The following is a 25,589-nucleotide window of genomic DNA, read 5'->3' on the forward strand; positions in this document are numbered from 1 at the left end:
TTTATTGCTAATTGCCGACGGGACATCAACCGTCTTGACTTCACCACACCCTGTTCCAATTCCAACCTCACTCCTTCCGAATGCTCTGCTCTCCGTTCCCTCCGCACCAATCCCAACCTCACTATAAAACCTGCTGATAAGGGGGGAGCTGTTGTTGTCTGGCGTACTGACCTCTACCTGGCCGAGGCACAGCGAGAACTCTCTGATACCTCCTCTTATTTACCCCTTGATCATGACCCCACTAAGGAGCACCAGGCCATTGTCTCCTATACCATCACCAACCTTATCAGCTCTGGGGATCTCCCATCCACTGCCACCAACCTCATAGTTCCCACACCCCGCACTTCCCGTTTCTACCTCCTACCCAAGATCCACAAACCTGCCTGTCCAGGTAGACCTATTGTCTCAGCTTGCTCCTGCCCCACTGAACTCATTTCTGCATACCTTGACACTGTCTTATCCCCCCTTGTTCAATCTCTTCCCACCTATGTTCGTGACACTTCTCATGCTTTGAATTTTTTCAATGATTTTAAGTTCCCTGGCCCCCACCATCTTATTTTCACCCTGGACGTCCAGTCCCTATATACCTCCATCCCCCACCGAGATGGTCTCGAAGCTCTTCGCTTTTTTTTGGATTCCAGACCTAACCAATTCCCCTCTACCACCACTCTCCTCCGTCTAGCGGAATTAGTTCTTACTCTCAATAATTTCTCCTTTGGCTCCTCCCACTTCCTCCAAACCAAGGGTGTAGCCATGGGCACCCACATGGGTCCCAGTTATGCCTGCCTTTTTGTTGGCGTTGTGGAACAGTCCATGTTCCAAGTCTATACGGGTATCCGTCCCCCTCTTTTCCTTCGCTGCATTGGCGCTGCCTCTTGCACGCATGCTGAGCTCGTCGACTTCATTAACTTTGCCTCCAACTTTCACCCTGTCCTCAAATTTACCTGGTCCATTTCCGACACCTCCCTCCCCTTTCTTGATCTTTCTGTCTCCATCTCTGGAGACGGCCTATCTACTGATATCTACTATAAGCCTACAGACTCTCACAGCTACCCTTCTCACAATTCCTCCGTCTCCGCCGCATCTGCTCTCAGGATGAGGCTTTTCATTCCAGGACGAAGGAGATGTCTTCCTTTTTTAAACAAAGGGGCTTCCCTTAGTCCACCATCAACTCTGCTCTCAAACGCATCTCTCCCATTTCCCACACATCTGCCCTCACCCCATCCACCCGTCACCCCACTCGGGATAGGGTTCCCCTTGTCCTTACCTACCACCCCACCAGCCTCCAGGTCCAACGTATAGTTCTCCGTAACTTCCGCCACCTCCAACGGGATCCCACTACCAAACACATTTTTCCCTCTCCCCCTCTTTCTGCTTTTCGCAGGGATTGCTCCCTACGCAACTCCCTTGTCCACTCGTCCCCCCCATCCCTTCCCACCGATCTCCCTCCTGGCACTTATCCTTGTAAACGGAACAAGTGCTACACCTGCCCTTACACTTCCTCCCTCACTACCATTCAGGGCCCCACACAGTCCTTCCAGGTGAGGCGACACTTCACCAGTAAGTCGGCTGGTGTGGTATACTGCGTCCGGTGCTCCCGGTGTGGCCTTTTATATATTGGTGAGACCCGATGCAGACTGGGAGACCGTTTCGCTGAACACCTACGCTCGGTCCGCCAGAAAAAGCAGGATCTCCCAGTGGCCACACATTTTAATTCCACGTCCCATTCCCATTCTGATATGTCTATCCATGGCCTCCTCTATTGTCAAAATGAATCCAAACTCAGGTTGGAGGAACAACACCTTATATACTGGCTGGGTAGCCTCCAACCTGATGGCATGAACACTGACTTCTCTAACTTCCGTTAATGCCCCTCCTCCCCTTCTTACCCCATCCCTGACATATTTAGTTGTTTGCCTGTTCTCCATCTCCCTCTGGTGCTCTCCCCCCCCCCCTTTCTTTCTCCTGAGGCCTCCTGTCCCGTGATCCTTTCCCTTCTCCAGCTCTGTATCACTTTCGCCAATCACCTTTCCAGCCCTTAGCCTCATCCCACCCCCTCCGGTCTTCTCCTATCATTTCGCATTTCCCCCTCCCCCCACTACTTTCAAATCTCTTACTATCTTTCCTTTCGGTTAGTCCTGACGAAGGGTCTCGGCCCGAAACGTCAACAGTGCTTTTCCCTATAGATGCTGCCTGGCCTGCTGTGTTCCACCAGCATTTTGTGTGTGTTGTTGGCTCAGTTTGAAATATTTGTGGAGTATTTAACATAGCAATGGAACAGAGCAATGTAAATTTGTGCTGTTGAGAGTAACAATAGAAAATTACTCCTCCAAGCTGTTGGAGAGAATAATGGCAAATTGGATATGGATTACACTAAACAAGTGTGTCTGAGATGGAATTATAGGTAAAAAAGTTAGTATTCAGTGACACAGGAGAAGGATTAGACTGTTCCATCTTGAAGAATAATTTAAAAAAAAACATATTCCAGGTAAATGATATCCCTCCAGAAATGGATGGGTTCATTTTAAGTCAGAGAAAAGCTGTGGAAAGGTGGGAAAGACAGCAAGGTGAATATTGTAGTCTGTAATATGTAGAAAGTACCTGAGCCAAAAGGACGAAAATACAAGGCAAAAGGAAATTATAATGTTACAGTTAATGTCTGGAAAAGTTGCAAATTACAATAGAAAACATGCCCAAAAATAAGCTACAGTTACAGGCTCTGTTTCACCCCAATCCCACATCACATTTGCTGCAATCAGCTAATTGGTTTAATACAAGACCTAATATTTTTGGTCACCCTGATGCTGACTCATTCAAAAGATCGCCTTTAAACTCTGTTTAAACATAAATTTCAGAGTTAAACCAATGAAAAAAAAATCACAGAAGGATGACATTAGGAAAATAAGAAATGAATGTTTCCTGCTCTGAACTCCATGCAGTCCGTCACTTGGTATAACCCCAGCAAGCCTCTGCAGCCTTTACATTCCAGGCCCTTTGAGATAGATCAAATATTCCCTCACTCTATCAGATTGGTTTTGACCATGAGGAACTGCAGATGAGACAGATAGAAAACAAATGAACATGAAAAACTATGAAATGAGGACAAGAGAGTGAGAAATCAAAAAGGAAAGTAGAAGTTTAAAAGGTAAAGCTTTAGGACATGTGCTCAGTAATTATGGAGTCTTAGATGCTGCTCAGTTCAAAATCCTCAGTCTTACTTAAAAAAAACTTTCCCCAGTCCAAAGTGCAATGAAGTTGCCCTCTTTCTGCCACTATGTTAGTTACGTGCTCTTTCCTTTTCAACTTGCCACACACACATATACTGTATGTCTAGCTTGTCAGTAAAACTTGGATATCAACCTGTTCTGTAATCCATATCAGAAAATGAATAAAACTGAGTCCACAGATCACTTGGTAATTATTCAAGCATACACCTACAGTAATGTGCAGAAATTCTGGGCACATGTATATAGCCATAGTGCTAAGACTTTTGCACAGTATTGTAATTTTATGTATTGCACTTTACTGCTGCCACAAAAACAAAAATAAATTTCATGAAATACGAAGGTAATGATAAACCTGATTCTGATATGGGTCTCTATTGTGGACTAAGAGTGGGAAGGGATCAGGGAGAGGGGGATTACGGTTGGGAAAAGGGAAAGGGAGACGGAAGCACCAAAGAGACATTCTGTAATGATCAATAAACCAATTGCTTGGAATCAAATGATTTTGCCTCATCTCTGAGGATTGAGAATGTCTACACTTGTGCTACCCCCTGTCCCTGGCATCTGTCCCACACCCCTCCCTCAGTGCTCTACCCTCACCATTCCTTCCAACATTCTTTACTCCTGCTAGATTTACAAACTTGCTCTTTACTCCACATTGACTAATACAGCACTGTGCAAAAGTCTGAGGCACCCTAAGCACAGTACTGTATAAGCCCTCATTCCTGCTCAATCTCCTTCCTGCACAGTACTGTATAAGCCCTCAATCAGTGATCCATTTTTCTTTCTACAAATGCTGACTGGCTTGCTAGTACTTCCTGAGTAGAACTACAGAACCTAGGCCTCTGTACCTCCCTCTGCAACTGGATCCTCGATCCTCGACTTCCTAACCAGAGGACAACAATCTGTGTGGATTGGAAATAAAATCTCCACCTCACTGACAATCAAAACTGGCACTCCTCAGGAATGTGTGCTTAGCCCACTGCTCTTCTCTCTCTGGACCCAAAACTGTGTGCCTCAGCATAGCTCAAACTGCATCTACAAATTTGCTGATGATACAATCACTGCTGGCAGAATTTCAGATTGTGACAAAAGGGTGTACAGGAGCAAGATATACCAGTTAGTTGAATGGTGTCACAGCAACAACTTTGCACTCAATGTTGGCAAGACGAAAGAGCTGATTGTGGACTTCAGGAAAGGTATGACAAGGGAACACAAACCAATCTTCATATAGGGATCAGAAGTGGAGAGAGAAAGAGCAATTTCAAGTTCCTGGGTGTCAATACCTCCGAGGACCTAACCTGTTTACGTGTTGATGCAGCTATAAAGAAAGCTAGACAGCGGTTGTATTTCATTAGTTTTAGATTTGGTTTGTCAACTAAAACACTCAAAAACTTCTACAAATGTACTGTGGACAACATGCTGATTGGCTGCATCATTATCTGGTATGAGTGAGCTACTGCACGAGCTCAAAATAAGTTACAGAAACTTGTAAAATTAGTCAGCTTTAGTCAGCGTCATACCCTTCCTGAAGTCCACAATCAGATTTTTGGTCTTGCCGACTTTGAGTGCAAAGTTGTTGCTGTGACACCACTCAACTAACTGGTGTATCTTGCTCCTGTACACCCTTTTGTCACAATCTGAAATTCTGCCAACAATTAGTCATGGGTACCAGCCTCCTTAGTATCCAAGAGATCTTCAAGAAGCAGGGCCTTAGGAAGGTAGTGTCCATCATTAAGTATCCATCGCTCAACACCCAGGGCATGCCCTCTTAACTCAGTTTTTGGGAAGGAGGTACAGAAGTCTGAAGGCACACACTCAGCGATTCAGAAAGCTCCTTCCTCTCTGCCATCTGATTTCTAAATTGACATTGAACCCATGAACACCACCTCACTACCTTTTATTTCTGTTATTTTCCACTACTTATTTTAAACTGAATTATGTAATAGACAGATAATTAATGTAACTCAGTTTTTCCCCTCATATTTATCATGTATTTCATTGTACTGGTACCATAAAGTTAACAAATTTCACAACATATCCTGGTGATATTAAATCTGATTCTGATTAGTACAATACTCTATGAACGTCCAACAGATTTCCCCTCGGCCTCCCACAGTCCAAAGGAAACAGTTTAAGTTTGTCCAATCTCTCCTTGTAGCTAATACTCTCTAATCTGGGCAACGTCCTGGTGAAGCGCTTCTGCACCCTCTCCAGAGCCTCCATATCTTCCTGTAATGTGGGGACCAGGACTGTACACAATACTCCAAATGCAGCCTAACCAAAGTTATATACACTCCTGACAATATTCTTTTCTTTATCGAGATACAGTACAGCATTTTCCCTTCTGGCCCTTCAAGCCTCACTGCCCAGCAACCTCCCGATTTAACCCCAGCCTAATCACAGGACAATTTACAATGACCAATTAACCTATCAACCAGTACATCTTTGGACTGTGGGAGGAAATCCGTGCGGTCACAGGGAGAACGTATAAACTCCTTACAGGCAGCTGCAGGAATTGAACACAGGTCTCCTGAACTGTAAAGCATTGTGCTAACCACTATGCTACCATGCTACCTTACGTGCCATGCCTGTTACACCATTCTGCTTGTGTTGCCATTTTCAAGCAGCTATGTCCTCAAACGTAACCAGTCTTTGTAAAAGAAGCCTCAGTACTGCAATCAGGAAGAACCAATTTGTTCCATGTTGTTCAGATAATACACATTGCTCACGTACACAAGAATAAACTCAACTTTGACTTTGATAAGCTCGGCTAAAAACTAATTCGCTAAGCAATATTCTATTTTTCTTTTAAATTGGCATTAATTGCCACGGTTGCAAAGATCATGAAACATTTTACTATTGTCACTTTAACTGAAAATATACAATGTTCATTGGATTCTTAAATTAATGGAGAATTTTGTAATTCCCTTTGTTCAAATTAGTTCCATCAAATTCAGCAAGAACAGATTACTACAGTGGTTCCTGATCTTGGGCCCAAATGCAAGCCAATCAGCACACTGGAGATATCAAACACTGCAAATATTGCATTATGGAGCTACAGTCAGCTCTTCCCTGTGTGATTAGGGAAGAGAGACAAAATAATAAGACTTAAAATAGAGGAGCAGAATTAGGTAATTTGGCCCATCCAGTCAGCTCCATTTTCCCTCTCAGCCCCAATCTCCTACCTATCTTCCATATCCCTTCTTGCCCTAACTTCTCAAGAATCCACTGACCTATGCCTAAATAAACCCAATGACTTGGCCTCCACAACCACTACATTGACATGGATTGTATCCTCACAATGTTCTTTGACATCCTCACGTCCATTTTCAAAAAGTTTGTCTTGTACTGCAGAACTGATCAGTATTGTAATATTGTAAAGTCCTGCTTATGTCACATTAATTGAAAATATGCAATGTTCACTGGATTCTTAAATTAATGGAGAATTTTGTAATTCCCTTTGTTCAAATTAGTTCCTTTACAATTGGGCCTTCATATTTCCTTTATCCCACTGCTCAATTCATCTTTGTCGCTCATTCTTCATCTCTCACATTGACTCTGGGCAGGTTAGGTTAGAAATCCAGTGAGAATGTCAGATCAAGTGAGGGAGAATCACAGCAGCATACGGTTTGGAGCAGCAAGCAGTCTACTGGAGGAACAGCGGACTCAACAGCATCAGTGGGAGGGAAGGAAATGTCAGTGTTTCTGTTGAAGCTCTTGCATCACGTCGTGCTGCAGGGTCTTTCATCCAATACATTAACAAAGGGACTTGGGATTCCTTGTGCAGGTTTTTCTAAAGGTTAACTTGCAGGTTGAGTCGGTAGTGAGGAAGGCAACTGCAATGTTAGCATTCATTTAGAGAGGATTAGAATATAAGAGCAAGGATGTAGTGTTTAAGGCTTTATAGAGCACTTGGAATATTGTGAGCAGATTTGGGCCCTTAGCTAAGAATGGATGTGCCGACATTGAAGAGAGTTCACCGGAGGTTTACAAAAATGATTCTGGGATTGAAAGGCTTACCATACGAGGAGAGTTTGATGGCTCTGGGCCTGTACACACTGGACTTCAGAACGGTGAGCAGAGTTCTCACTGACACCTATCAAACAATGTGGAGTGGATGTTTCCTATAGTGGAGGAGTCTAAGACCAGAGGACACAAAGCCTCAGAATCAAAGGATGGCCATTTTGAACAGAGATGAAGAGGAATTTCTTTAGCCAGAGGGTGATGCTGCTGTGATTCTCCCCCACTTGATCTGGCATTCTCACACTCCAACTGGATTTTTAACCTAACCTCTACAGAGACAATGTGAGAAATGAAGAACAAGAGACAAAGATGAATTGTGCAGTGGGATAAAGGAAAGATGAAACCCCAACTGTAAAGGAACTAATTTGAACAAAGGGAATTACAAAATCCTCCACTAATTCAAGAATTTGAGTGAACATTGCATGTTTTCAATTAAAGTGACTTAAGCAGGACTTTACAATATTACAATACTGATCAGTACTGCAATACAAGACCAATTATTTGTTTTAAATGAAGACAAAGAACATTATGCGGATACAGTCCACTTCAATGTAGTTACATATGCAGTCAATAGAAAACCACTGGATTCAGCACATCCAATATCCCCCAGGCCCATATTCATTAATGCTTTGTGATTGTCACTGCTTACATTTTTTTCAGTTTAATAGCATAATAGGAAATTATACAGAGATGCATCAATAGATATAAAAGTTACAGGAAATTCTAAAAGCAGCAGAGGGAAGAGCCCCACATGAAAGGAAAATCCTGCTTGACAAACCTAGTGCAATTTTTTTTTGAGGAAATTACAAACAGGGTAGATAAAGGAGATGTAGTAGATGTGATGTACAGGTGTCCCCCGTTTTTCAAACGTTTGCTTTATGACAACTCGCTGTTACGAAAGACCTACATTAGTACCTGTTTTCGCTAACCAAAGTGGATTTTCGCTTTTACGAAAAAAAGATGCCCGCTTTATACGTGTTTACCCCAATAAAGACTACAATGACCGTGAAACCTTGTGCGGGCATTTGTTTGCGCATGCGTGTACGTGCCAATTTTTTTTTCGCCAAATCAACTTTGGCTTACTGTCTTCCCGATTTTGATAAATGAAACTACACCGTATGTACAATATTTCTACCTTATATAGGGCGTATATTTATCATATCATTTCTGCTTTTACTATATGTTAGTGTTATTTTAGGTTTTATGTGTTATTTGGTATGATTTGGCAATTATTTTTTGGGTCTGGGAATGCTCAAAAATTTTTCCCATATAAGTTAATGGTAATTGCTTCTTCACTTTACGACATTTCCGTTTACAAACAGTTTCATAGGAATGCTCTACCTTCGGATTACGGGGGAAACCTGTACTTGAAGGCCTTTGACAAGTTGCTGCATATGAGGCTGCTTAGCAAGATTAGAGCCCATGGAATTACAGGGGAGTTACTAGCATGGGTGGAGCATTGGCTGGTCGGCAGAAAACAGAGAGCGGGAATAAAGGGATCCTATTCTGACTGGCTGCCGGTTACCAGTGGAGTTCTACAGGGGTCGGTGTTGGGACCGCTGCTTTTTACAATGTATATCAATGATTTGGACTACGGGATTAATGGATTTGTGGCTAAATTTGCCGATGATACAAAGATAGGTGGAGGAGTGGGTAGTGTTGAGGAAACAGAGAACCTGCAGAGAAACAGAGAGTTTAGGGGAATGGGCAAAGAAGTGACAAATTAAATACAATGTTGGAGGAAAGTATATGGTCACGCACTTTGGTGGAAGAAATAAACAGGCAGACTTATTTAGATGGGGAGAGAATTCAAAATGCAGAGATGCAAAGGGACTTGGGAGCCCTTGTGCAGGCTACTCAAAGGTTAACATCCCGGTTGAGTCGGTGGGGAAGGGGGCGAATGCAATGTTAGCATTCATTTCTAGAAATATAGAGTATAAGAAAGGGATGTGATGTTGAGGCACTCGTGAGACAACACTTGGAGTATTGTGTGCAGTTTTGAGCTGCTTATTTTAAAGGATATACTGACATTGGAGAAGATTCACTAGAATCATTCCAGGAATGAAAGGGTTACCATATGAGGAACATCTGGCAGCTTTTGTGCGATATTTCCTAGAGTTCAGGAGAATGAGAAGGGATCTCATAGAAACATTCTAAATGTTAAAAGGCCTGAACAGATTAGATATGGCAAAGTTATTTCCCATGGTAGGGGAGTCTAGGACAAGAGGGCACAACTTCAGGATTGAAGGACATCCATTTAAAACAGAGATGCAGAGAAATTACTTTAGACAGAGGGTGGTAAATCTCTGGAATTTGTTGCCATGAGAGGCTGTGGAGGCCAAGTCACTGGGTGTATCTAAGGCAGAGATAGACAGGTTATTGATCAGCCAGGGCATCAAAGGGTATGGGAATGACTAGAAGAATTGGAAGAATGGTAGGGCAGACTCAATGGGCCAAATGACCCACTTCTGCTCCTATATCTTATGGCCTTATTGGGGGTTTGGTGGTTGCTTTCCCAGAAAACATTCTGTATCATTATTTTCCATGACACTTTCATTCTGACTGCTACAGTTGTGGTAGAAAATTTGTGAACCCTGTCTCTATTTCTGCATAAATAACCTAAAATGTGATCAGATCTAGATGAAGAGAATCTAGATGGAGAAGCTAACTGAATAACACAAAAATACTATACTTGTTCATTTATTTATTGAGATAAGTGATCCAAAATGTCATTGTTGGATAAAAGTATGTGAACCTTCACTTTCATTAAATGGTGTGACCCCCTTGTACAGCAATAACCTCAACCAAACATTTCCGGTATCTGCTGATCAGTCCTGCACATTGGCTTGGAGAAATTTTAGGTTTCAACTGTGGGATATTAGTGGGCATCCTTGCATGAACTGCTTGCTTCAGGTCCTTCCACAACATTTCTATAGGATTAAAGTCAGGACTTTCACCATTCCAAAACATGAATTTTCTTGTTAAACTATTCTATTGTTGATTTATTCTTGTCTTTCTGATGATTATCTTGTTGTATTATCTAACTTCTATTAATCTTGAGGTGACAGACTGCTACCCCCACATTTTCTTGTAAAATATCTTTATACAATTTTGAATTAATTGTTCCCTCAACCATAGCAAGATGTCCAGGCTCAGAGGTAGCAAAGCAGACCTAAACCATGATGCTCCTTCCACCATGCTTCACAGTTGGGATGAGGTTTTGGTGTGCAGTGCCCTCTTTCTTCCAAATATTGCAATGTGCATTTCTACCAAAAAGTTCAACTTTTGTCTCATCTGTCCACAGAACATTATCCCAGAAGTGTTGTAGAACATCTGCGTGGTCTTTTGCAAACTTGAGACGTGCAGTAATGCTTGTTTTTGGAGAACAGTGGTTTCCTCCATGTCCTTTCATGAACACCTTTCTTGTTCGGTGTTTTTCTTATAGTGGACACATGAACAGAGCTTTAGCAAGTTCTAGAGCAGGGGTGGGCAAACTTTTTGACTTGTGGGCCACAAAGGGTTCTAAAATTTGACAGGGTGGCCGGACCAGGAGCAGATGGACGGAGTGTTTTGGTAATACACCTCATAAGAGAAAATAAAATATCATGGGATATGTAGAAAACATGTGCTTTAATTTCAATTGAAAATGAACAAATGCATTACAACAAAATATCTGTCTTTGAAGTCCCATGGTATTTAGCTATTTATTGAAATGACTTTTAAAACACTGAAAATTAAATGAATAAAATATAGCTTTTTTTAATAGTAACAGTTATTATTTTAAAGCACTGAAAATTCTGTTATCCTTCAAGATATTATCATCATCACTCTCCTCCTGACTGTCTTTATTTCAAAAATGGTAGGAGATGCAGGTCTACTTGTCCTGCTCCTTCTTATTCAATTGTCCCGTGCCAAAACTCAGCAACGACCAGTGTCACTGACAGAACAGTGACAGCGCGCCAGTATGCGGAGCGCGTTATTTGATCTGGAGCGCATTTTTTATTTTGAGAACGTACATGCACCTGCGCACTACTCATGTCCATCACTTAACAGAAATAACATGTAACATGTAAGGCTTATTGAAAAAAATATTTTCAAATGCGTTTTTTACATAACACAACGAAGAAACTTATTTTTAATTTCAGTGGGAACAGTGTTGTTGGTCTCCCTTTTTAGCCAGCGCATCAAAGTCTGGATTTAGTTTTGTTGTGGCGATTCTCAGGATGGATCTGAGGTGTTAACAAGGTTTATTAATATAATTTCATCAAGTTCTGCGGGCCGGATTAAAAAGCTTAACGGGCCGCATATGGCCCGCGGGCCGTAGTTTGCCCATGCCTGTTCTAGAGATTGCTGCGGGTCTTTTGCTGCAACCCTTGGGTTCTCTTTCACTTCCTTTAGCATTGCACGTTGTGCTCTTGGTGTGATCTTTACAGGATGGCCACCCCTAGGGAGAGCAGCAACAGTACTGAGTTTCCTCCTTTGCAGACAATTTCTTTTACTGAGGAATGATGAACACTCAGGTCTTTAGAAATGCTTTTGCAGCCTTTTCCAGCTGCATGCATCTCTATAATTCTTCTTCTAAGGTCCTTTGAAAGTTGATTTGATTAAGTCAAGGTGCACATAAACAGATCTTTCTTGAGGAGGAGGAGGCTCTGTCAGTAACCTGACCTTGTCTTTTTTTTTTATAGGGCAGGGCACCTCTAATCTCATTTCATTAAATGGAACACCCAAATAGCTTTAGTAGAAGGCATTGCCCCGGAGGTTCACATACTTTTCCCAACAAATACATGTAATATTGGATCATGAACAAGCCTAATGTTCTTAGTGTTATGTATTTAATTGGGTTCTCTATCTGATTCCATTTTAGGTCATATTTTTGCAGAAAAAGAGAAAATTCTACAGGGTTCACAAACTTTCTAGCACCACTGTATTTGCTTACTTTTATTGTTTGCACGATTTGTTTTTATCTCTCTGCACATCAGGTGTTTGTCAGTGTTTTTTCAAATGGGTTCTTCTGAGTTTTTTTGTTTTGTGGCTGCCTGTAAGAAAACTAATCTCAAGGTTGTGTATATTACACATAATTTGATAATAAACGTACTTCAAACATAGCTGCTTCACCTTTTCATATGTCAAGAGAGCTGAGAAAAGTGTTCATTTACTTCTTTATCCCATACAAATTCCATAAAGCTACTGTATTCCAAAATCTCAAATTTTTGGGCAGTGATTTCTTAGTTCTACAAGGGCAAATTTCCCTAACCTTAATGGCCGTAACATTGGAGACACTTGCATCTAAAGCTTAAGAATAAAAGTTAATTCTGATCACAACTTGAGCCTGGACAAACTATTTATGTGTAGGAGATTTTTCATACCACTTACTCTAGCTTTGTTTTTAAATTGTAGCAAGCCAATATTAACAAAGCTTTCAAAGAATCTTGCAATAAACTCCCATCTAGGTCTCATGGCAGAATATTATGGGAGTAAATACAAGGATATTCGTAAATCAGATGTTCATTATCTGGGACAATGTGGATTTATTTCTCCACCCACAAATAATTAATGGAAATTTTGTACTGTACTGCCAGCACATTATTGCTATGCTTTAGCACCATCTACTGGTGAACTTGTAAAAGCAAGGAAAATATGCACAAAACCACACAAGAAACACATGCATCTTATGTGTTCCAACAAGCTCAATTATCTCTGTAAGAATCACACACATTCACTTCCAAGTGTGATCATTTCTCAGTAATTAAAAGAGCACTCACAAAGTTGTCCGTACCCTGGAAATGCCAAGGCCAAATAACTTGTCCTCAGTCAATTCCAACAAGATTTCACCATGCAGTCAACCACTGAAAACAGATTTACCGTAGATGTCGGATTATAAGCCGCTACTTTTTCCCCACATTTTGAACAGCTTTGAACACTGCGGCCTTTACTACGGTGCGGCTAATGCATGATTTTTTTTCATGCCGCCAAAAACATTTTGCCTCGTAACAGTAGACCAATAAAATTGATGAGTAGTTCACAGAGGTCCAATGAAATTGTACGATAAATCAAGCGCACTTTCACAATTAAATTATTGTAAATCAGTCATTTGTACTCACCCTCATCAACATGGAAAACACTCGAAGAAAAGCATTGTGCTGCCTTTATGGCAGTTATTTAGTTTATAATATTTTCGCTTAGTAATTCATTTGTTAGTATTTTCTAGTTAAAGTTAGAAGTGTTTTAAGTATATTTGTTTTCTGTACTACATCCCGGGATGCTATGACGTCACATCCGGTTTCACCGCGTCTTGTGGGAAATACCGGTTTGCGATAAACGGGAAGGTGGGGGGCGAGCGGCATTAGACCCGAGCGAACGCTGCTTTTAAGTTAAAGGCGATCAATAACTTTTCCTGGTAGGCTGCAGAATATATATTTTTTACCAGTCGTTAGGAGATATTGGAATGTTGTTCAGTAAAAAAGTATACGCAACGTAATTTGTGTGTTACCGATACGTATGTATATTTAAAAGTAGCCGCGTTACAGGCACGGTTCGAAAAAAAGCATTTGCAATATGTATTTGTTTATGTTACCATATGGATTTAATTAAAAGTTAAAAAATCCTCACGTGTAATATCTTTCTGTGTAAATATCTCATATTACAACGTGGGACACCTGCGGCCTAAAATCCGGTGCGGCTTGTACAAGTACAAAATTGATTTTCTTTCTAAAATTAGAGCCAGCGGCTTTTAATCAGGTGCGCTCTGTAGTGCGAAATCTACGGTATTATGCTCAAACCTAAAGTCTCCGTATACAGTTTGGATAGTTTAAATGGATTTTTAATGACCACTGTAACTACAACTCCAAATTATATGGAGTGAGATAGATTGGATAATTGAGAGCTGTTGCAATGTCAACCTTGCACTATTAGTGTGACCAAGGAGAGCTGGGAGAATACACACCAGTCCTCATCGAGGGGAGAGCCATAAAGAGAGTGAGTATCTTCAAGTTCTTGGGTGTCAACATCGCAGAAGATCTATCCTGGACCCAACATATTGATGCAATTATGAAAAAGGCACGCCAGCAGCAAAGTTTGAGGAGCATGTACCATCTTCAAGGCTCACAGTAAATTTAATATCAAAGTACATACAGTGCTTATTAATAGTATTCACCCCCCTGGCAGTTTTAATGTTCTACTGTTTTACAACACCGAATCACAGCGGAATTAATTTGGCTTTTTTGGCACTGATCACAGAAAAGACTTTCGGGTCAAAGTGAAAATAAATTGGTCAAAATTTATTATAATTATTAAACAAAATAATTGATTGCTTAAGTGTTTACCCCATTCAAGTCAGTATTTAGTAGATGCACCTTTGGCAGCAATTTAAAGCCTTGAGTCTGTGTGGATAGGTCTCCTATCAGCTTTGCACATCTAGACACTGCAGTTTTTCCCATTCTTCTTTACAAAACTGCTCAAGCTCTGCCAGATTGCATGGGGATCATGTGTGAACAGCCATTTTCAAGCTCAGCCACAATTTCTCAATTGGACTGAGGTCTGGACTCTGACTTGGCCACTTCAGGACATTAACTTCACTGTAAAGTCATTGCTGTGTAACTTTGGCTTTATGCTTGGGGTCATTGTCTTGCTGGAAAACAACTCTTCTCTCAAGTCACAGTTCTCTCACAAACTGAATCAGGTTCTCCTTCAAGAATTCTCTGTATTTTGCTGCAGTCATTTTACCCTCTACCTTCACAAGCCTTCCAAGGCCTGCTGCAGTGAATCATCCCCACAGCATGATGTAGCCACCACCATGCTTCACGGTAGGGATGGTGCCTTTTTGATGATGTGCAGAGTTTGGCTTACGCCAGTGTTTAGTCTGATGGTTAAAAAACTCAATTGTGATTTCATCAGACCATAAAACCTTCTTTCAGCTGACTTCAGAGTCTCTCACGTGCCTTCTAGCCGAGATTCCATGAGCCTTTTTCAATAGTGGCTTTCTCTTTGCCAATCTCCAATACAGCTGCAACTGGAGAAGCATCTGGACACCAGTTGTTGTATGCATAGTCTCTCACATCTCAGCCACTGAAGCTTGTAACTTTTCCAGAGTCATGATAGGTCTCTTGGTGGCCTCCCTCACTAGTCCCCTTCTTGCACGGTCACTCAGTTTTTGAGGACAGCCTGCTCTAGGCAGATTTACAGCTGTGCCATATTCTTTCCACTTCTTGATGGTTGACTTAACTGTATTCCAAGGAATATTCAGTCAGTTAGACATTTTCTTGGAACCATCTCCTGGCTTGTGCTTTTCAATAACCTTTTCATGGAGTTGCTTGGAGTGTTCTGTTGTCTTCGTGGTGTAGTTTTTGCCAGGATACTGACTCACCAGCAGTGGGACCTTCCAGACACAGGTGTATTTTTACTCCAATCAACTGAAACACCTTGACTGCACACAGGTGATCTCTATTTAACTAATTATGTGACTTCTAAGACCAATTGGCTGCACCAGTGATGATTTGGTATGTCATATTAAAGGGGGTGAATACTTATATACAATCAATTATTATGTGTTTTATATTTGTAATTAATTTAGATCACTTTGTATAAATATGTTTTCACTTTGACACAATCTTTTTCTGTTGATCAGTGTCTAAAAAGCCAAATTAAATGCACTGTGATTCAATGTTGTAAAACTATAAAACATGAAAACTTCAAAGGAGGGTGACTATTTTAACAAGCACTGTATATATCACCATATAAAACCTTGAGGTTCATTTTCTTGCAGGTGTTCACAGTAAATACAAAGAAACAATAGAATCAGTGAAAAAACACACACAATGCGGACAATCAATGCACTAAAGTCAAACTCAACATGTACAAAACTAGAGAAAAAAACAAACATAATAAGCAAACAATAAATATTGATAACATGAAGAGTCCTTTAAACTTGAGTCCATAGGTTCTGGGAACAGTTCAGTGTTGAGATAAGTGAAGTTACCCCTCTAACTCAAGAGCCTGATGGCTGCAAAGTAATAACTGTTCCTGAATCTGGTGTGGATCATGAGGCTCCAGTACCTCCAGCAGCAAGAAGACAGCCTGGTCTCGATAGTGGGTGTTCATGATGATGGATGCTGCTTTCCGGCAACAGTGTTTCTTATAGATGTGCTCAGGGACGGGCAGGGCTTTATTGTGAAGGACTGGACTGTATCCACTACTTTTCATAGGTTTTTCCGTACCAGGCCACGATGCAACCAGTCAGTAAACACTCCGCCACACATCAATAGGAGTTTTAACAAAGTTTTAGAAGACATGCCAAATGTTTGCAAACTTCTAAGAAGAGTGCTGCCATGCCTTCTTTGTAACATCAGTTGTGTGCTGGACCCAGGACAGGTCCTCTAGCATGATAACACCAAGGAATTTAAAGTTGCTTACCCTCTCCACCTCTGATCCCTGATGAGGGTTGGGTCAGCGACCGCAGGTTTCCTCCTCCTGTAATAAAGAACCACAGCTCCTTGTCTTGCTGACATTGAGTAAGAAATTGTTGTTGTGCTACTGCTAAGCCAAATTTTTAATCTCTCCTCTAAGTGCTGATTTGTCGCCACCTTTGACTTGGCCCACAACAGCGGGGCCATCAGCAAACTGAAATATGGTTTTGAAGCTGTACTTAGTCTCAAAGTGATAAGTATAAAGCAAGCGGAGCAGGGAACTAAACTCACAGCCTTGTGATGCACTTGTAGTGATGGAAATAGTAGAGATGTTGCTGTCAATCTGAACTGACTGGAAGCTGCAAGTGAGGAAATAGAGGATTCAGTTGCATGAGGCAGTACTGAGGCCTGGATCCTGGAGCATTTCCATTAGCTTTGAAAGGATGATCCCATTGAATGCAGAGCCGTAGCCAATGAAGAGTATCCTGATGTACACATCTTCACTGTACAGATGTTTCACAGCTGAGCTGAAAGCCAATGAAATTGCATCTAATGTTGACCTATTGCGATGGTAGGCAAACTGGAGCGGGTCCATGTCCCTCCTTAGGCAAGAGTTGAAATGCTCATGACCAACCTCTCAAAGCACTTCATCACAGGTGACAGTCGTTGAGAGAGGTTACCATGTTCTTCTTGGGCACCAGTATGATTGAACCCTGCTTGAACCAGGTGGGTACTGCAGACCGCCAAAACGAGGTTAAAGATCGCAGTGAACGCTCCAGCCAAAGATCAGCACAGGTGTTCAGTACACAGCCAGGTACACTGACTGGGCCAGATGCTTTCTATGGGTCCATCCTCCTGAAGGATACTCTCATGTTGGCCCGAGACCAAAATCGCAGGTCCATTGGAGGCTGTGGGAGTTTGTGAAGATGCCTCCATATTTTGACAATCAAAGCAAGATCACCTGGGAGTGAAACCTTGTTGTCACATTTATTAAGTTAGATTTACTTTGTAGGAGGTGACAGCATTCAAGTCCTGCCCCAGCTGTTGAGCATCTTTCTGAGATTCCAGTTTGGCCTGAAATTAATATGGCTTAACAGGAGTCATCCATGGACCTTTTATTTTAATTGGCCACCAGCCCTGATCTAGCCCTCAGCAGATTATGCATTTCTTGGTTCATCCATGACTTCTGGTTGGGGAAGACGAAATAATTTTGTGGGAAACACACTCATCCACAACTGACTTTATAAAGACCTTGACAACCATGGTGTATTCATTCAGATCCTCGGAGGAGTCCTCGAACATGGCCCAGTCCACTGCTCGAAGTAGTCATGCTGCTGCTCCACTGCCTCTCACCACTGTCCTTACTGCTGTAGCCTTACTCTTTAGACTTTGCTTGTACGCAGGTAAGAGGAGGACAGTCAGATTACCAGAATCCCCAAACTGTGGAATAGGGATGGAAAGGTTGGCATTCCTTATGGTAGTATAGCAGTGAATGAGTGTGTAGGGACTCCTAGTGCTGCAAGTGATACGCTGATGAAAATTGGGCAGAGATTTCTTCAAATAAGCCAGATTGAATTCCTGGCAAGAATTTGAAAGGCGTCAGGGTAGACGGTTCCTGTTCACTAATTGCGACATTCAAAACCTGGAGTGCCTGCTTTAACATTGGCCCCTGGCCGTATGTAAATTATGGTCAGGATCACAGAGGAGAATTCTCTCAATAGGCAGAATGGACGACACTTAATCATTAAATGTTCCAGGTCTGGGGAACAGGAATCCGGTAAGGCCACTATGTACGAAGAGCATGAAGAGTATATCATGAAACACAGGACCTTTTTGCCCTCTTCAAATCAGCAGTCCAGTTCATTCAGTGTATTAAGCAACCCTCAGGTCTGGCTAACATATCCAGTGTGTCTGAGGTGAGCCATGTCTCCATGGAACAGAAGACAACAATCTCTCATTTCCTGCCGATACAGTAATCTTGCCCTTAGGGCCTCTATTTTATACTTAAGACGATACATTTGGTAACAAGATATTGGGTAGAGTAAGTTTTACACTAAGCCAGACCAAAACAGCAGAAAGTCCTCCCCTTCTCCCTCTTTTCCGGCCACGATGTTTTACTTTCATCCTCTTCAAAGTGTTGTACCGACATTTCTGAGAGTCGAGTCCTTCAGGATATTGTAAAATGGCCAGTTAGTTAAGATGGTTTAAAACTATGTTACTAAAGACAGAAAATACAGACCACAGATTGCAATGATAGCAGTTCAGAAGAGGTAAATCTTGAAGTTTGGTGAGCAGCCTCCAAAATGTCACCACGTGTCATCAGCGCCTTCTTGCAATGATCTAATTACTACCATCAGGGAGATTGCACAGACCCTAAATTTCTTTTAAAAAACTGGTTCCCCTCTGCCATCAGATTTCTGAATAGTCCATGAACATTACCACACTATTTTGCTTTCTGTGCAATTTTGTTTTATGCATGACCGTGCTGAGACCGCAGCTGTTTACAATATACGTTAATGATTTAGATGAAGGGATTAAAAGTAACATTAGCAAATTTGCTGATGACACAAAGCTGGGTAGCAGTGTGAAATGTCAGGAGGATGTTATGAGAATGCAGGGTGACTTGGACAGGTTGGGTGAGTGGGCAAATGTATGGCAGATGCAGTTTAATGTGGATAAATGTGAGGTTGTCCATTTTGGCGGCAAGAACAGGAAGGCAGATTACTATCTAAATGGAGTCAAGTTAGGAAAAGGGGAAGTACAACAAGATCTAGGTGTTCTTGTACATCAGTCAATGAAACCAAGCATGCAGGTACAGCAGGCAGTAAAGGAAGCTAATGGCATGCTGGCTTTTATAACAAGAGGAATTGAGTATAGGAGTAAAGAGGTCCTTCTGCAGCTGTACAGGGCCCTGGTGAGACCACACCTGGAGTATTGTGTGCAGTTTTGGTCTCCAAATTTGAGGAAGGACATTCTTGCTATTGAGGGAGTGCAGCATAGGCTCACGAGGTTAATTCCCGGAATGGCGGGACTGTCATACGTTGAAAGATTGGAGCGACTGGGCTTGTATACACTGGAATTTAGAAGGATGAGAGGGGATCTGATTGAAACATATAAGATTATTAAGGGATTGGACACACTGGAGGTAAGAAGCATGTTCCCGCTGATGGGCGAGTCCAGAACTAGAGGCCACAGTTTAAGAATAAGGGGTAGGCCATTTAGAACAGAGATGTGGAAAAACTTTTTCACCCATAGAGTGATGGATATGTGGAATGCTCTGCCCCAGAAGGCAGTGGAGGCCAAGTCTCTGGATGCATTCAAGAGTTAGATAGAGCTCTTATAGATAGTGGGGGTCAAGGGATATGGGGAGAGGGCAGGAACGGGGTACTGATTGTGTATGATCAGCCATGATCACAGTGAATGGTGGTGCTGGCTAGAAGGGCTGAATGGCCTATTCCTGCACCTACTGTCTATTGTCTATTGCATTTTATTGTAATATATGATTTTTATGTATTGTACTGCACTGCTACTGGAAAAAAATGTCAGTAAAAATAAACCTAATTCAAGTCTAGTGTTAAGCATCAAGTCTACTGAAATAGGCCTCAACATCTATGCAAAAGTACCTGCTCATTAATGCAATGGTTCATTATTTCAGGATTGTGCATCTTTAATAAACACTTATTAATGGAAATTACTACAATAAGAAATACCAACTTTGGACTTCTTAAAGAACTTACTAGAATCATACAAACCTGCACAGTGGATTAGAAACAAATATTTCTATTATTTTAATGGCATTCCAATATTTATTGAAATAAATAATAAACTAATGTGCTTTGCGTTCATTATTAATTTTTAAATTTGAACTATGTGTCATAGATGCAAAAAAATAAAAATCCTTCAGGTTATTTGGAAGATGCAAAGGGAATTTTTTCCCAGAGCTGTTTAGTGTTTCAAACAATACTTCCTTAATTAGCACCTCAAAACATTTACCATTGTGGTTTATGGAGATGGTCTACAACATTTCTTGCTTGGAAAATTGTGGCCATACTTCTAAAAGTAATGATTGGCTTCAGAAGATTTGGAACACTGGTAATATTTTATCAGTGTCATGTGTAATGAGTGAAAAGCTTTATATAGAATTCCAAAGAAAAATACAGGAAGGAACGAGCAACGGCAGAAACCATAATATCATATTCCAGTTACAGAGGAAGTGCAATGCACATAGACAAGTTAAGTGCAAGGGGCCATGACAAGGTAGATTACAAAAATCATCTTGCATGAGAGATCTACTCAGGAGACTTTTAATAGCGGGGTAGAAACTGTTGTGAAATGAGACCACCAATACGTCACTCAAGCATTTTCCCCAGAACACCTACTGATTCAATGCTGAAAATGGATACTGAAACATTCATTATATACTAATTGTTAATGAAGTACCACTGTACCAGCAAAATGATACAAACCTCCTCCACTCTCTTCGACCCAAAACATTAACTCCATTGCTCACATCTGCCAAGCTGCCTCATTTGCCAAGTGTCTCCACCATTCTCATTTCATCTCCTATGTCCAACATTATTCATTTCAGGACTTCTAGTTTCAAGTAGGGTAGTTAGCCAATGGAACTAATCTGACAAAATAAGAAGGCCTGAGAAGTATGCTGCTATTATCTTATGCTCTACCAAAGGACCTTACTGAACTTTAAGCAATAAACAGGCAATGTTTTGGGCCAAAACCCTTCATCAGGACTGGTTTCAGTCCAAACCATGGACTGTTTATTCATTTTCATAGGTGCTGCCTGACCTGTTGAGTTCCTCCAGAATTTTGTGTGGCTGCTCCGGATTTCCAGCATCTGTAGAATCTCATGTTTAAACAATCTTTGCTTTCAGATTCTTGTTAAGCCTGGATGGAACTATGGTGTTGAATGCTGAACCGTAGTCCAAGAACAGCATTCTCACATAACCATCCTTCTTCTCCAGATGTGCAAGGACAGTATATATAGCAGCGGCTATTGTGTCATCTGTCGATATTGACCGGCCCAACATATCTTTTCTGTTTTGCAGCTTCCTACTACTAGTGCATTCTATTGAGGAAATACAAGTATTTTGGTTCCCTGTCCATTTGAAAACACTCAGCTTCACTTGCCCCATCATTGAAATGTTCCTACAACCAATGGACTCATTTTCAGGGACTTTTAATCTCATGTTCTCACTATTGTTTATTTATTATTTCAACTTTTTATATTTGCAGTTTGTTGTCTTCTGCACTCTGGTTGAATGCCATAGGTGGGCAGTCTTTCACTGATACTTTTTTTGGTTATTATTCTATAGGTTTATTGAGTATGTCCACAAGAAAATGAACCTTAGGGTTGTATATGGTGACATACATGTACTTTGATAATAAATTTACTTCAAACTTTTTGAACTTTGAAATCATTTAAGATATAAGATCCAAGATGGCAGTGCGACACAGCTTGCAGCAGCCACTCCGGAACTGATTATCTGTTATTTGTGAAGTGGGGTGCCTTGTGCAATCATAATCGATTGAAAACGGACGTGGAAGCACGGAGAAACATCGGGAAATTCCAGGAAGACCTTCTTCATTGCTGCTGCTGCTGTGAGGTCCGGGACTCTGCTGGGAAGAAAAGGCCCCCAGTCCTCGGGGTCGCATTGCCGATGGCCGTTGGCGGGGCCGTCTTAATGCGCTCGGCAAAGGATGGTGCTCGGAGAAGCTGTGCCAGAGGGGATGGTCGTCGGCTAGGAGGTTCAACGGACTCAGGTCACTTTCAGTGTGTGCTGCGTCTGCGAGGCTGGGTTTGACAGAGCTTCCATTGTGTGCTGCATCTGCGAGGCTGAGTCAGGCGGCGCCTTGGAAGTCCATAGCGAGGGTACTCCCTTCTGCCGCCAGCGTGGGATGGCGAGTCTGTCGGGACCCTGGAGACTTGTGGAAACTGTGGTGATTTCTTTTGAACTTACAGTCCTTTAACATCTTGGACTATTTTTACTGTGCCCATAGTCTGTTTTTTTATCAATTATGCTATTGTTTGCACTGTTGTAACTATATGGTTTTGTGCAGGACTTGTAGCTTTAGTTTTTGGTCTTGTTTTTGTCTGGTGGATTTTGGAGCTCCTTTCCGAGGAACGCGCTAGATGGTAGCGCGATATTAATGCGCAGCAGCCTCTCCGGACTCTGGATTGGGGATTGCCAAACGTTACGTGGATTTTCTGGTGTAGTCTGTTTTATCATATGCTTTTGTGATATCATTCTGGAGGAACGCTGTCTCATTTTTTAACTGCATTAAATTTGTGGTTTCTAAATGACAATAAACTGAATCTGAACTTAGCCAGCTCGCATTGACAAGTACTTTCTCAAATAAGCGTCCTTTCCAGTCTCCTTTTGTGGAAAACGTGTCTTGATGGTTGCCCTTGAGGACCCTATTCATCCAATACAGAAACTACAATTACCTAAATCAGTGAAAGACCCCTTTCAAAATCAACTGGAACTGCTAAAGGAACTGCCCAGCTTTTCTAACAGCGCCACACGTTCAGCACCTCTAATTTCAAATAACTCAGAAGCAACAGATGGAACCGAATCCTCCATCTACTTCAATAGCTTGAACAGTCAATCTATTAAACTGAACATTCATTTCCGGATCTTTTTAGGCTTCAAAGTACATTGAGCAGTTTCTCACTCCACAGCATTAAATCAGTTTAGGGGAAACATTGATAAGATCCCAAATTTCATTTTACTTCCCCCCCCCCCCTTACCCACACACAATTCATATGCAATATTTTTTCCAAACTCTAATATTAATACATCTAGAATATACAAGCTCAATATACCCAAAATACTGCAACAGTTTAAAGTATAAGCAACTTCATGACTAAATGGGTGAAGAACGTGTTCTGAACAGTAATATTGCAAGTGACAATTATGAAATAGTTTTCAAAAATTAACACCCTTTCATCAGAATTAAGATGCATCCTTTAGTGGTGGATGGGGCAGTTATACTCAGCTTCAATTGGAAACTCACCACTTCAGAGGTACACCTTCATATTCAAACCACATCTCTCCCACATCCTCTTGTCTCATAACTTTCTGGAAGTGCTTTTTAGCTTTGTCAGTGACGAGCATCAGGTAGCTGACTCTCGGTAAAAGCAGCTGGAAAGAAGTTATAGTGTTACAAAGTTGCTTGCTCCGAAAGAAGACACTGAATCATGAATACTTAGAAAATGTAGCAGCAGTGGCTAGAGAAATACTCAAAACATTATCCATTTGGTACCACATACACTGATGACGAAAATTTACTTTCTATTTCAAGATTCAAATCAACAAATTTGGGTTAGAATACAAAAGTGATTACTTTTAAACAAACATCTGAAACACTGACATCTAAGTAAAACAATATAGAATTAAATGTACCCATGTGACTGTCTCTTCAACTCAACTTTTCAGTTAACCAGAATCCTGTACATTGATTTCAGTTCAGCGTTCAATACCATCATCTCGCAGAGACTAGTGGAGAAACTGTCACTGCTTGGCCTTAACACTGCCATGTGTCGCTGGATTCTGGATTTCTTGACAGAGAGACCAGTCAGTCCATGTTGGCAGGAACATCTCTGACTCCATCACACTGAGCACTGGATCCCCACAAGGCTGTGTGCTTAGCCCATTGCTGTTTACACTGCTAACACATGACTGTGCAGCCAGATTCAAGGAGAACCTGATCATTAAATTTGCTGATGATACCACAGTGGTGGGGCTCATCAACAAAAATGATGAAACAATGTACAGGGAGGAGGTTAAACACCTAAAGAGCTGGTGCAGTGACAACAACTTGATGCTTAATGTCACCAAAACCAAGGAGATGATCGTCGATTTCAGACGGTCTCAGCCTGAGCACACACCCCTCAGCATCAGTGGCTCCACAGTGGACAGAGTGGAAAACATCAAGTTCCTTGGGATGCAGATCTCGGACAATCTCACCTGGTCCAGGAACACCACTGGGATTGTGAAACGAGCCCAGCAGAGACTGCACTTTTTGAGGAAGCTTAAACAAGCATCACTCCCCACTAACATCTTAACTACATTCTACAGAGGCGTGGTTGAGAGTGTGCTGACCTTTTGCATCACAACCTGGTACTCCAGCTGCAGTGCTGCCGACAAAAAAGCCTTGCAGAGGGTGGTTAGGGGAGCAGAGAAGGTTATTGGGGTCTCCCTACCTTCTGTCCAAGACCTCTTTCAGAAGACATGGTACATCATTAAAGACCCCTCACACCCTCTCCATGAACTGTTTGTTCTTCTGCCATCAGGTAAATGTAACAGGAGCATCAAAACTAAAACCACAAGGCTACTAAACAGCTTCCTCCCAAAGGCAGTCAGACTGCTAAATAGCTGCTCTACCTGACTCTGCTTTGGACACTTTTAACTTGCACTGGACACATAACTTGTTTTTAACTGACATGTGGTTGTCGTGTTTTTACTATTTATTGTTATGTTTATTATTCAGTGTTGCATTTGTTCTGTTATGATTGCACTGCTCCTGGGAAATGCTGTCTCATTCTGCACTGCAGAGCTGATGTACGGTTAGAATGACAATAAAGTTTTTGAATCTTGAATCTTGAACCCTTCCAAGTCAAACAAGTCCTTTACATTGATCAGGACTTGCATCAGTGAAACACAAAGCCAAAATATTCTTTCTGCTTCATTCAGCTTCAATGTCAGATATGCAACTCAATCAATGTATCTAATATCTTTATAAAGCAAAAAAAGGACTATTACACCACTGAAAAATTTTATCACCATTGAATAGTACTTGGGAGAAATTGCATGTTGACCAAATGCATTTCTAGGTCTACTAATAAGACAAGAGATAGGCAAACTGTTAGTGGAAGAACATTTGCAGAGGGGCAATGGTAAGGAAACCAAGTCAGGGT

The 25,589-nt window shown here is 41.5% G+C and overlaps 1 protein-coding gene across 4 annotated transcripts in view; it reads right to left on the reverse strand.

Annotated features, from left to right (window-relative positions):
* The window catches only part of atg5 (ATG5 autophagy related 5 homolog (S. cerevisiae)), a 164,552-nt gene that overhangs the window by 121,455 nt on the left and 17,508 nt on the right, over positions 1-25,589 (reverse strand). For 3 of the 4 annotated variants that reach the window (XM_073055842.1, XM_073055844.1, XM_073055843.1), the window contains exon 3: positions 23,687-23,814. The exons of the other annotated variant lie outside the window; for it this stretch is intronic. In XM_073055842.1, the coding sequence (XP_072911943.1) occupies positions 23,687-23,814 (128 nt within the window). The remainder of the gene's footprint in view (positions 1-23,686; positions 23,815-25,589) is intronic. 4 annotated transcript variants of the gene reach the window in all.

The sequence above is a fragment of the Hemitrygon akajei genome, chromosome 9 (genome assembly GCF_048418815.1).
Source record: "Hemitrygon akajei chromosome 9, sHemAka1.3, whole genome shotgun sequence".
NCBI classification, from domain to species: Eukaryota; Metazoa; Chordata; class Chondrichthyes; order Myliobatiformes; family Dasyatidae; genus Hemitrygon; species Hemitrygon akajei.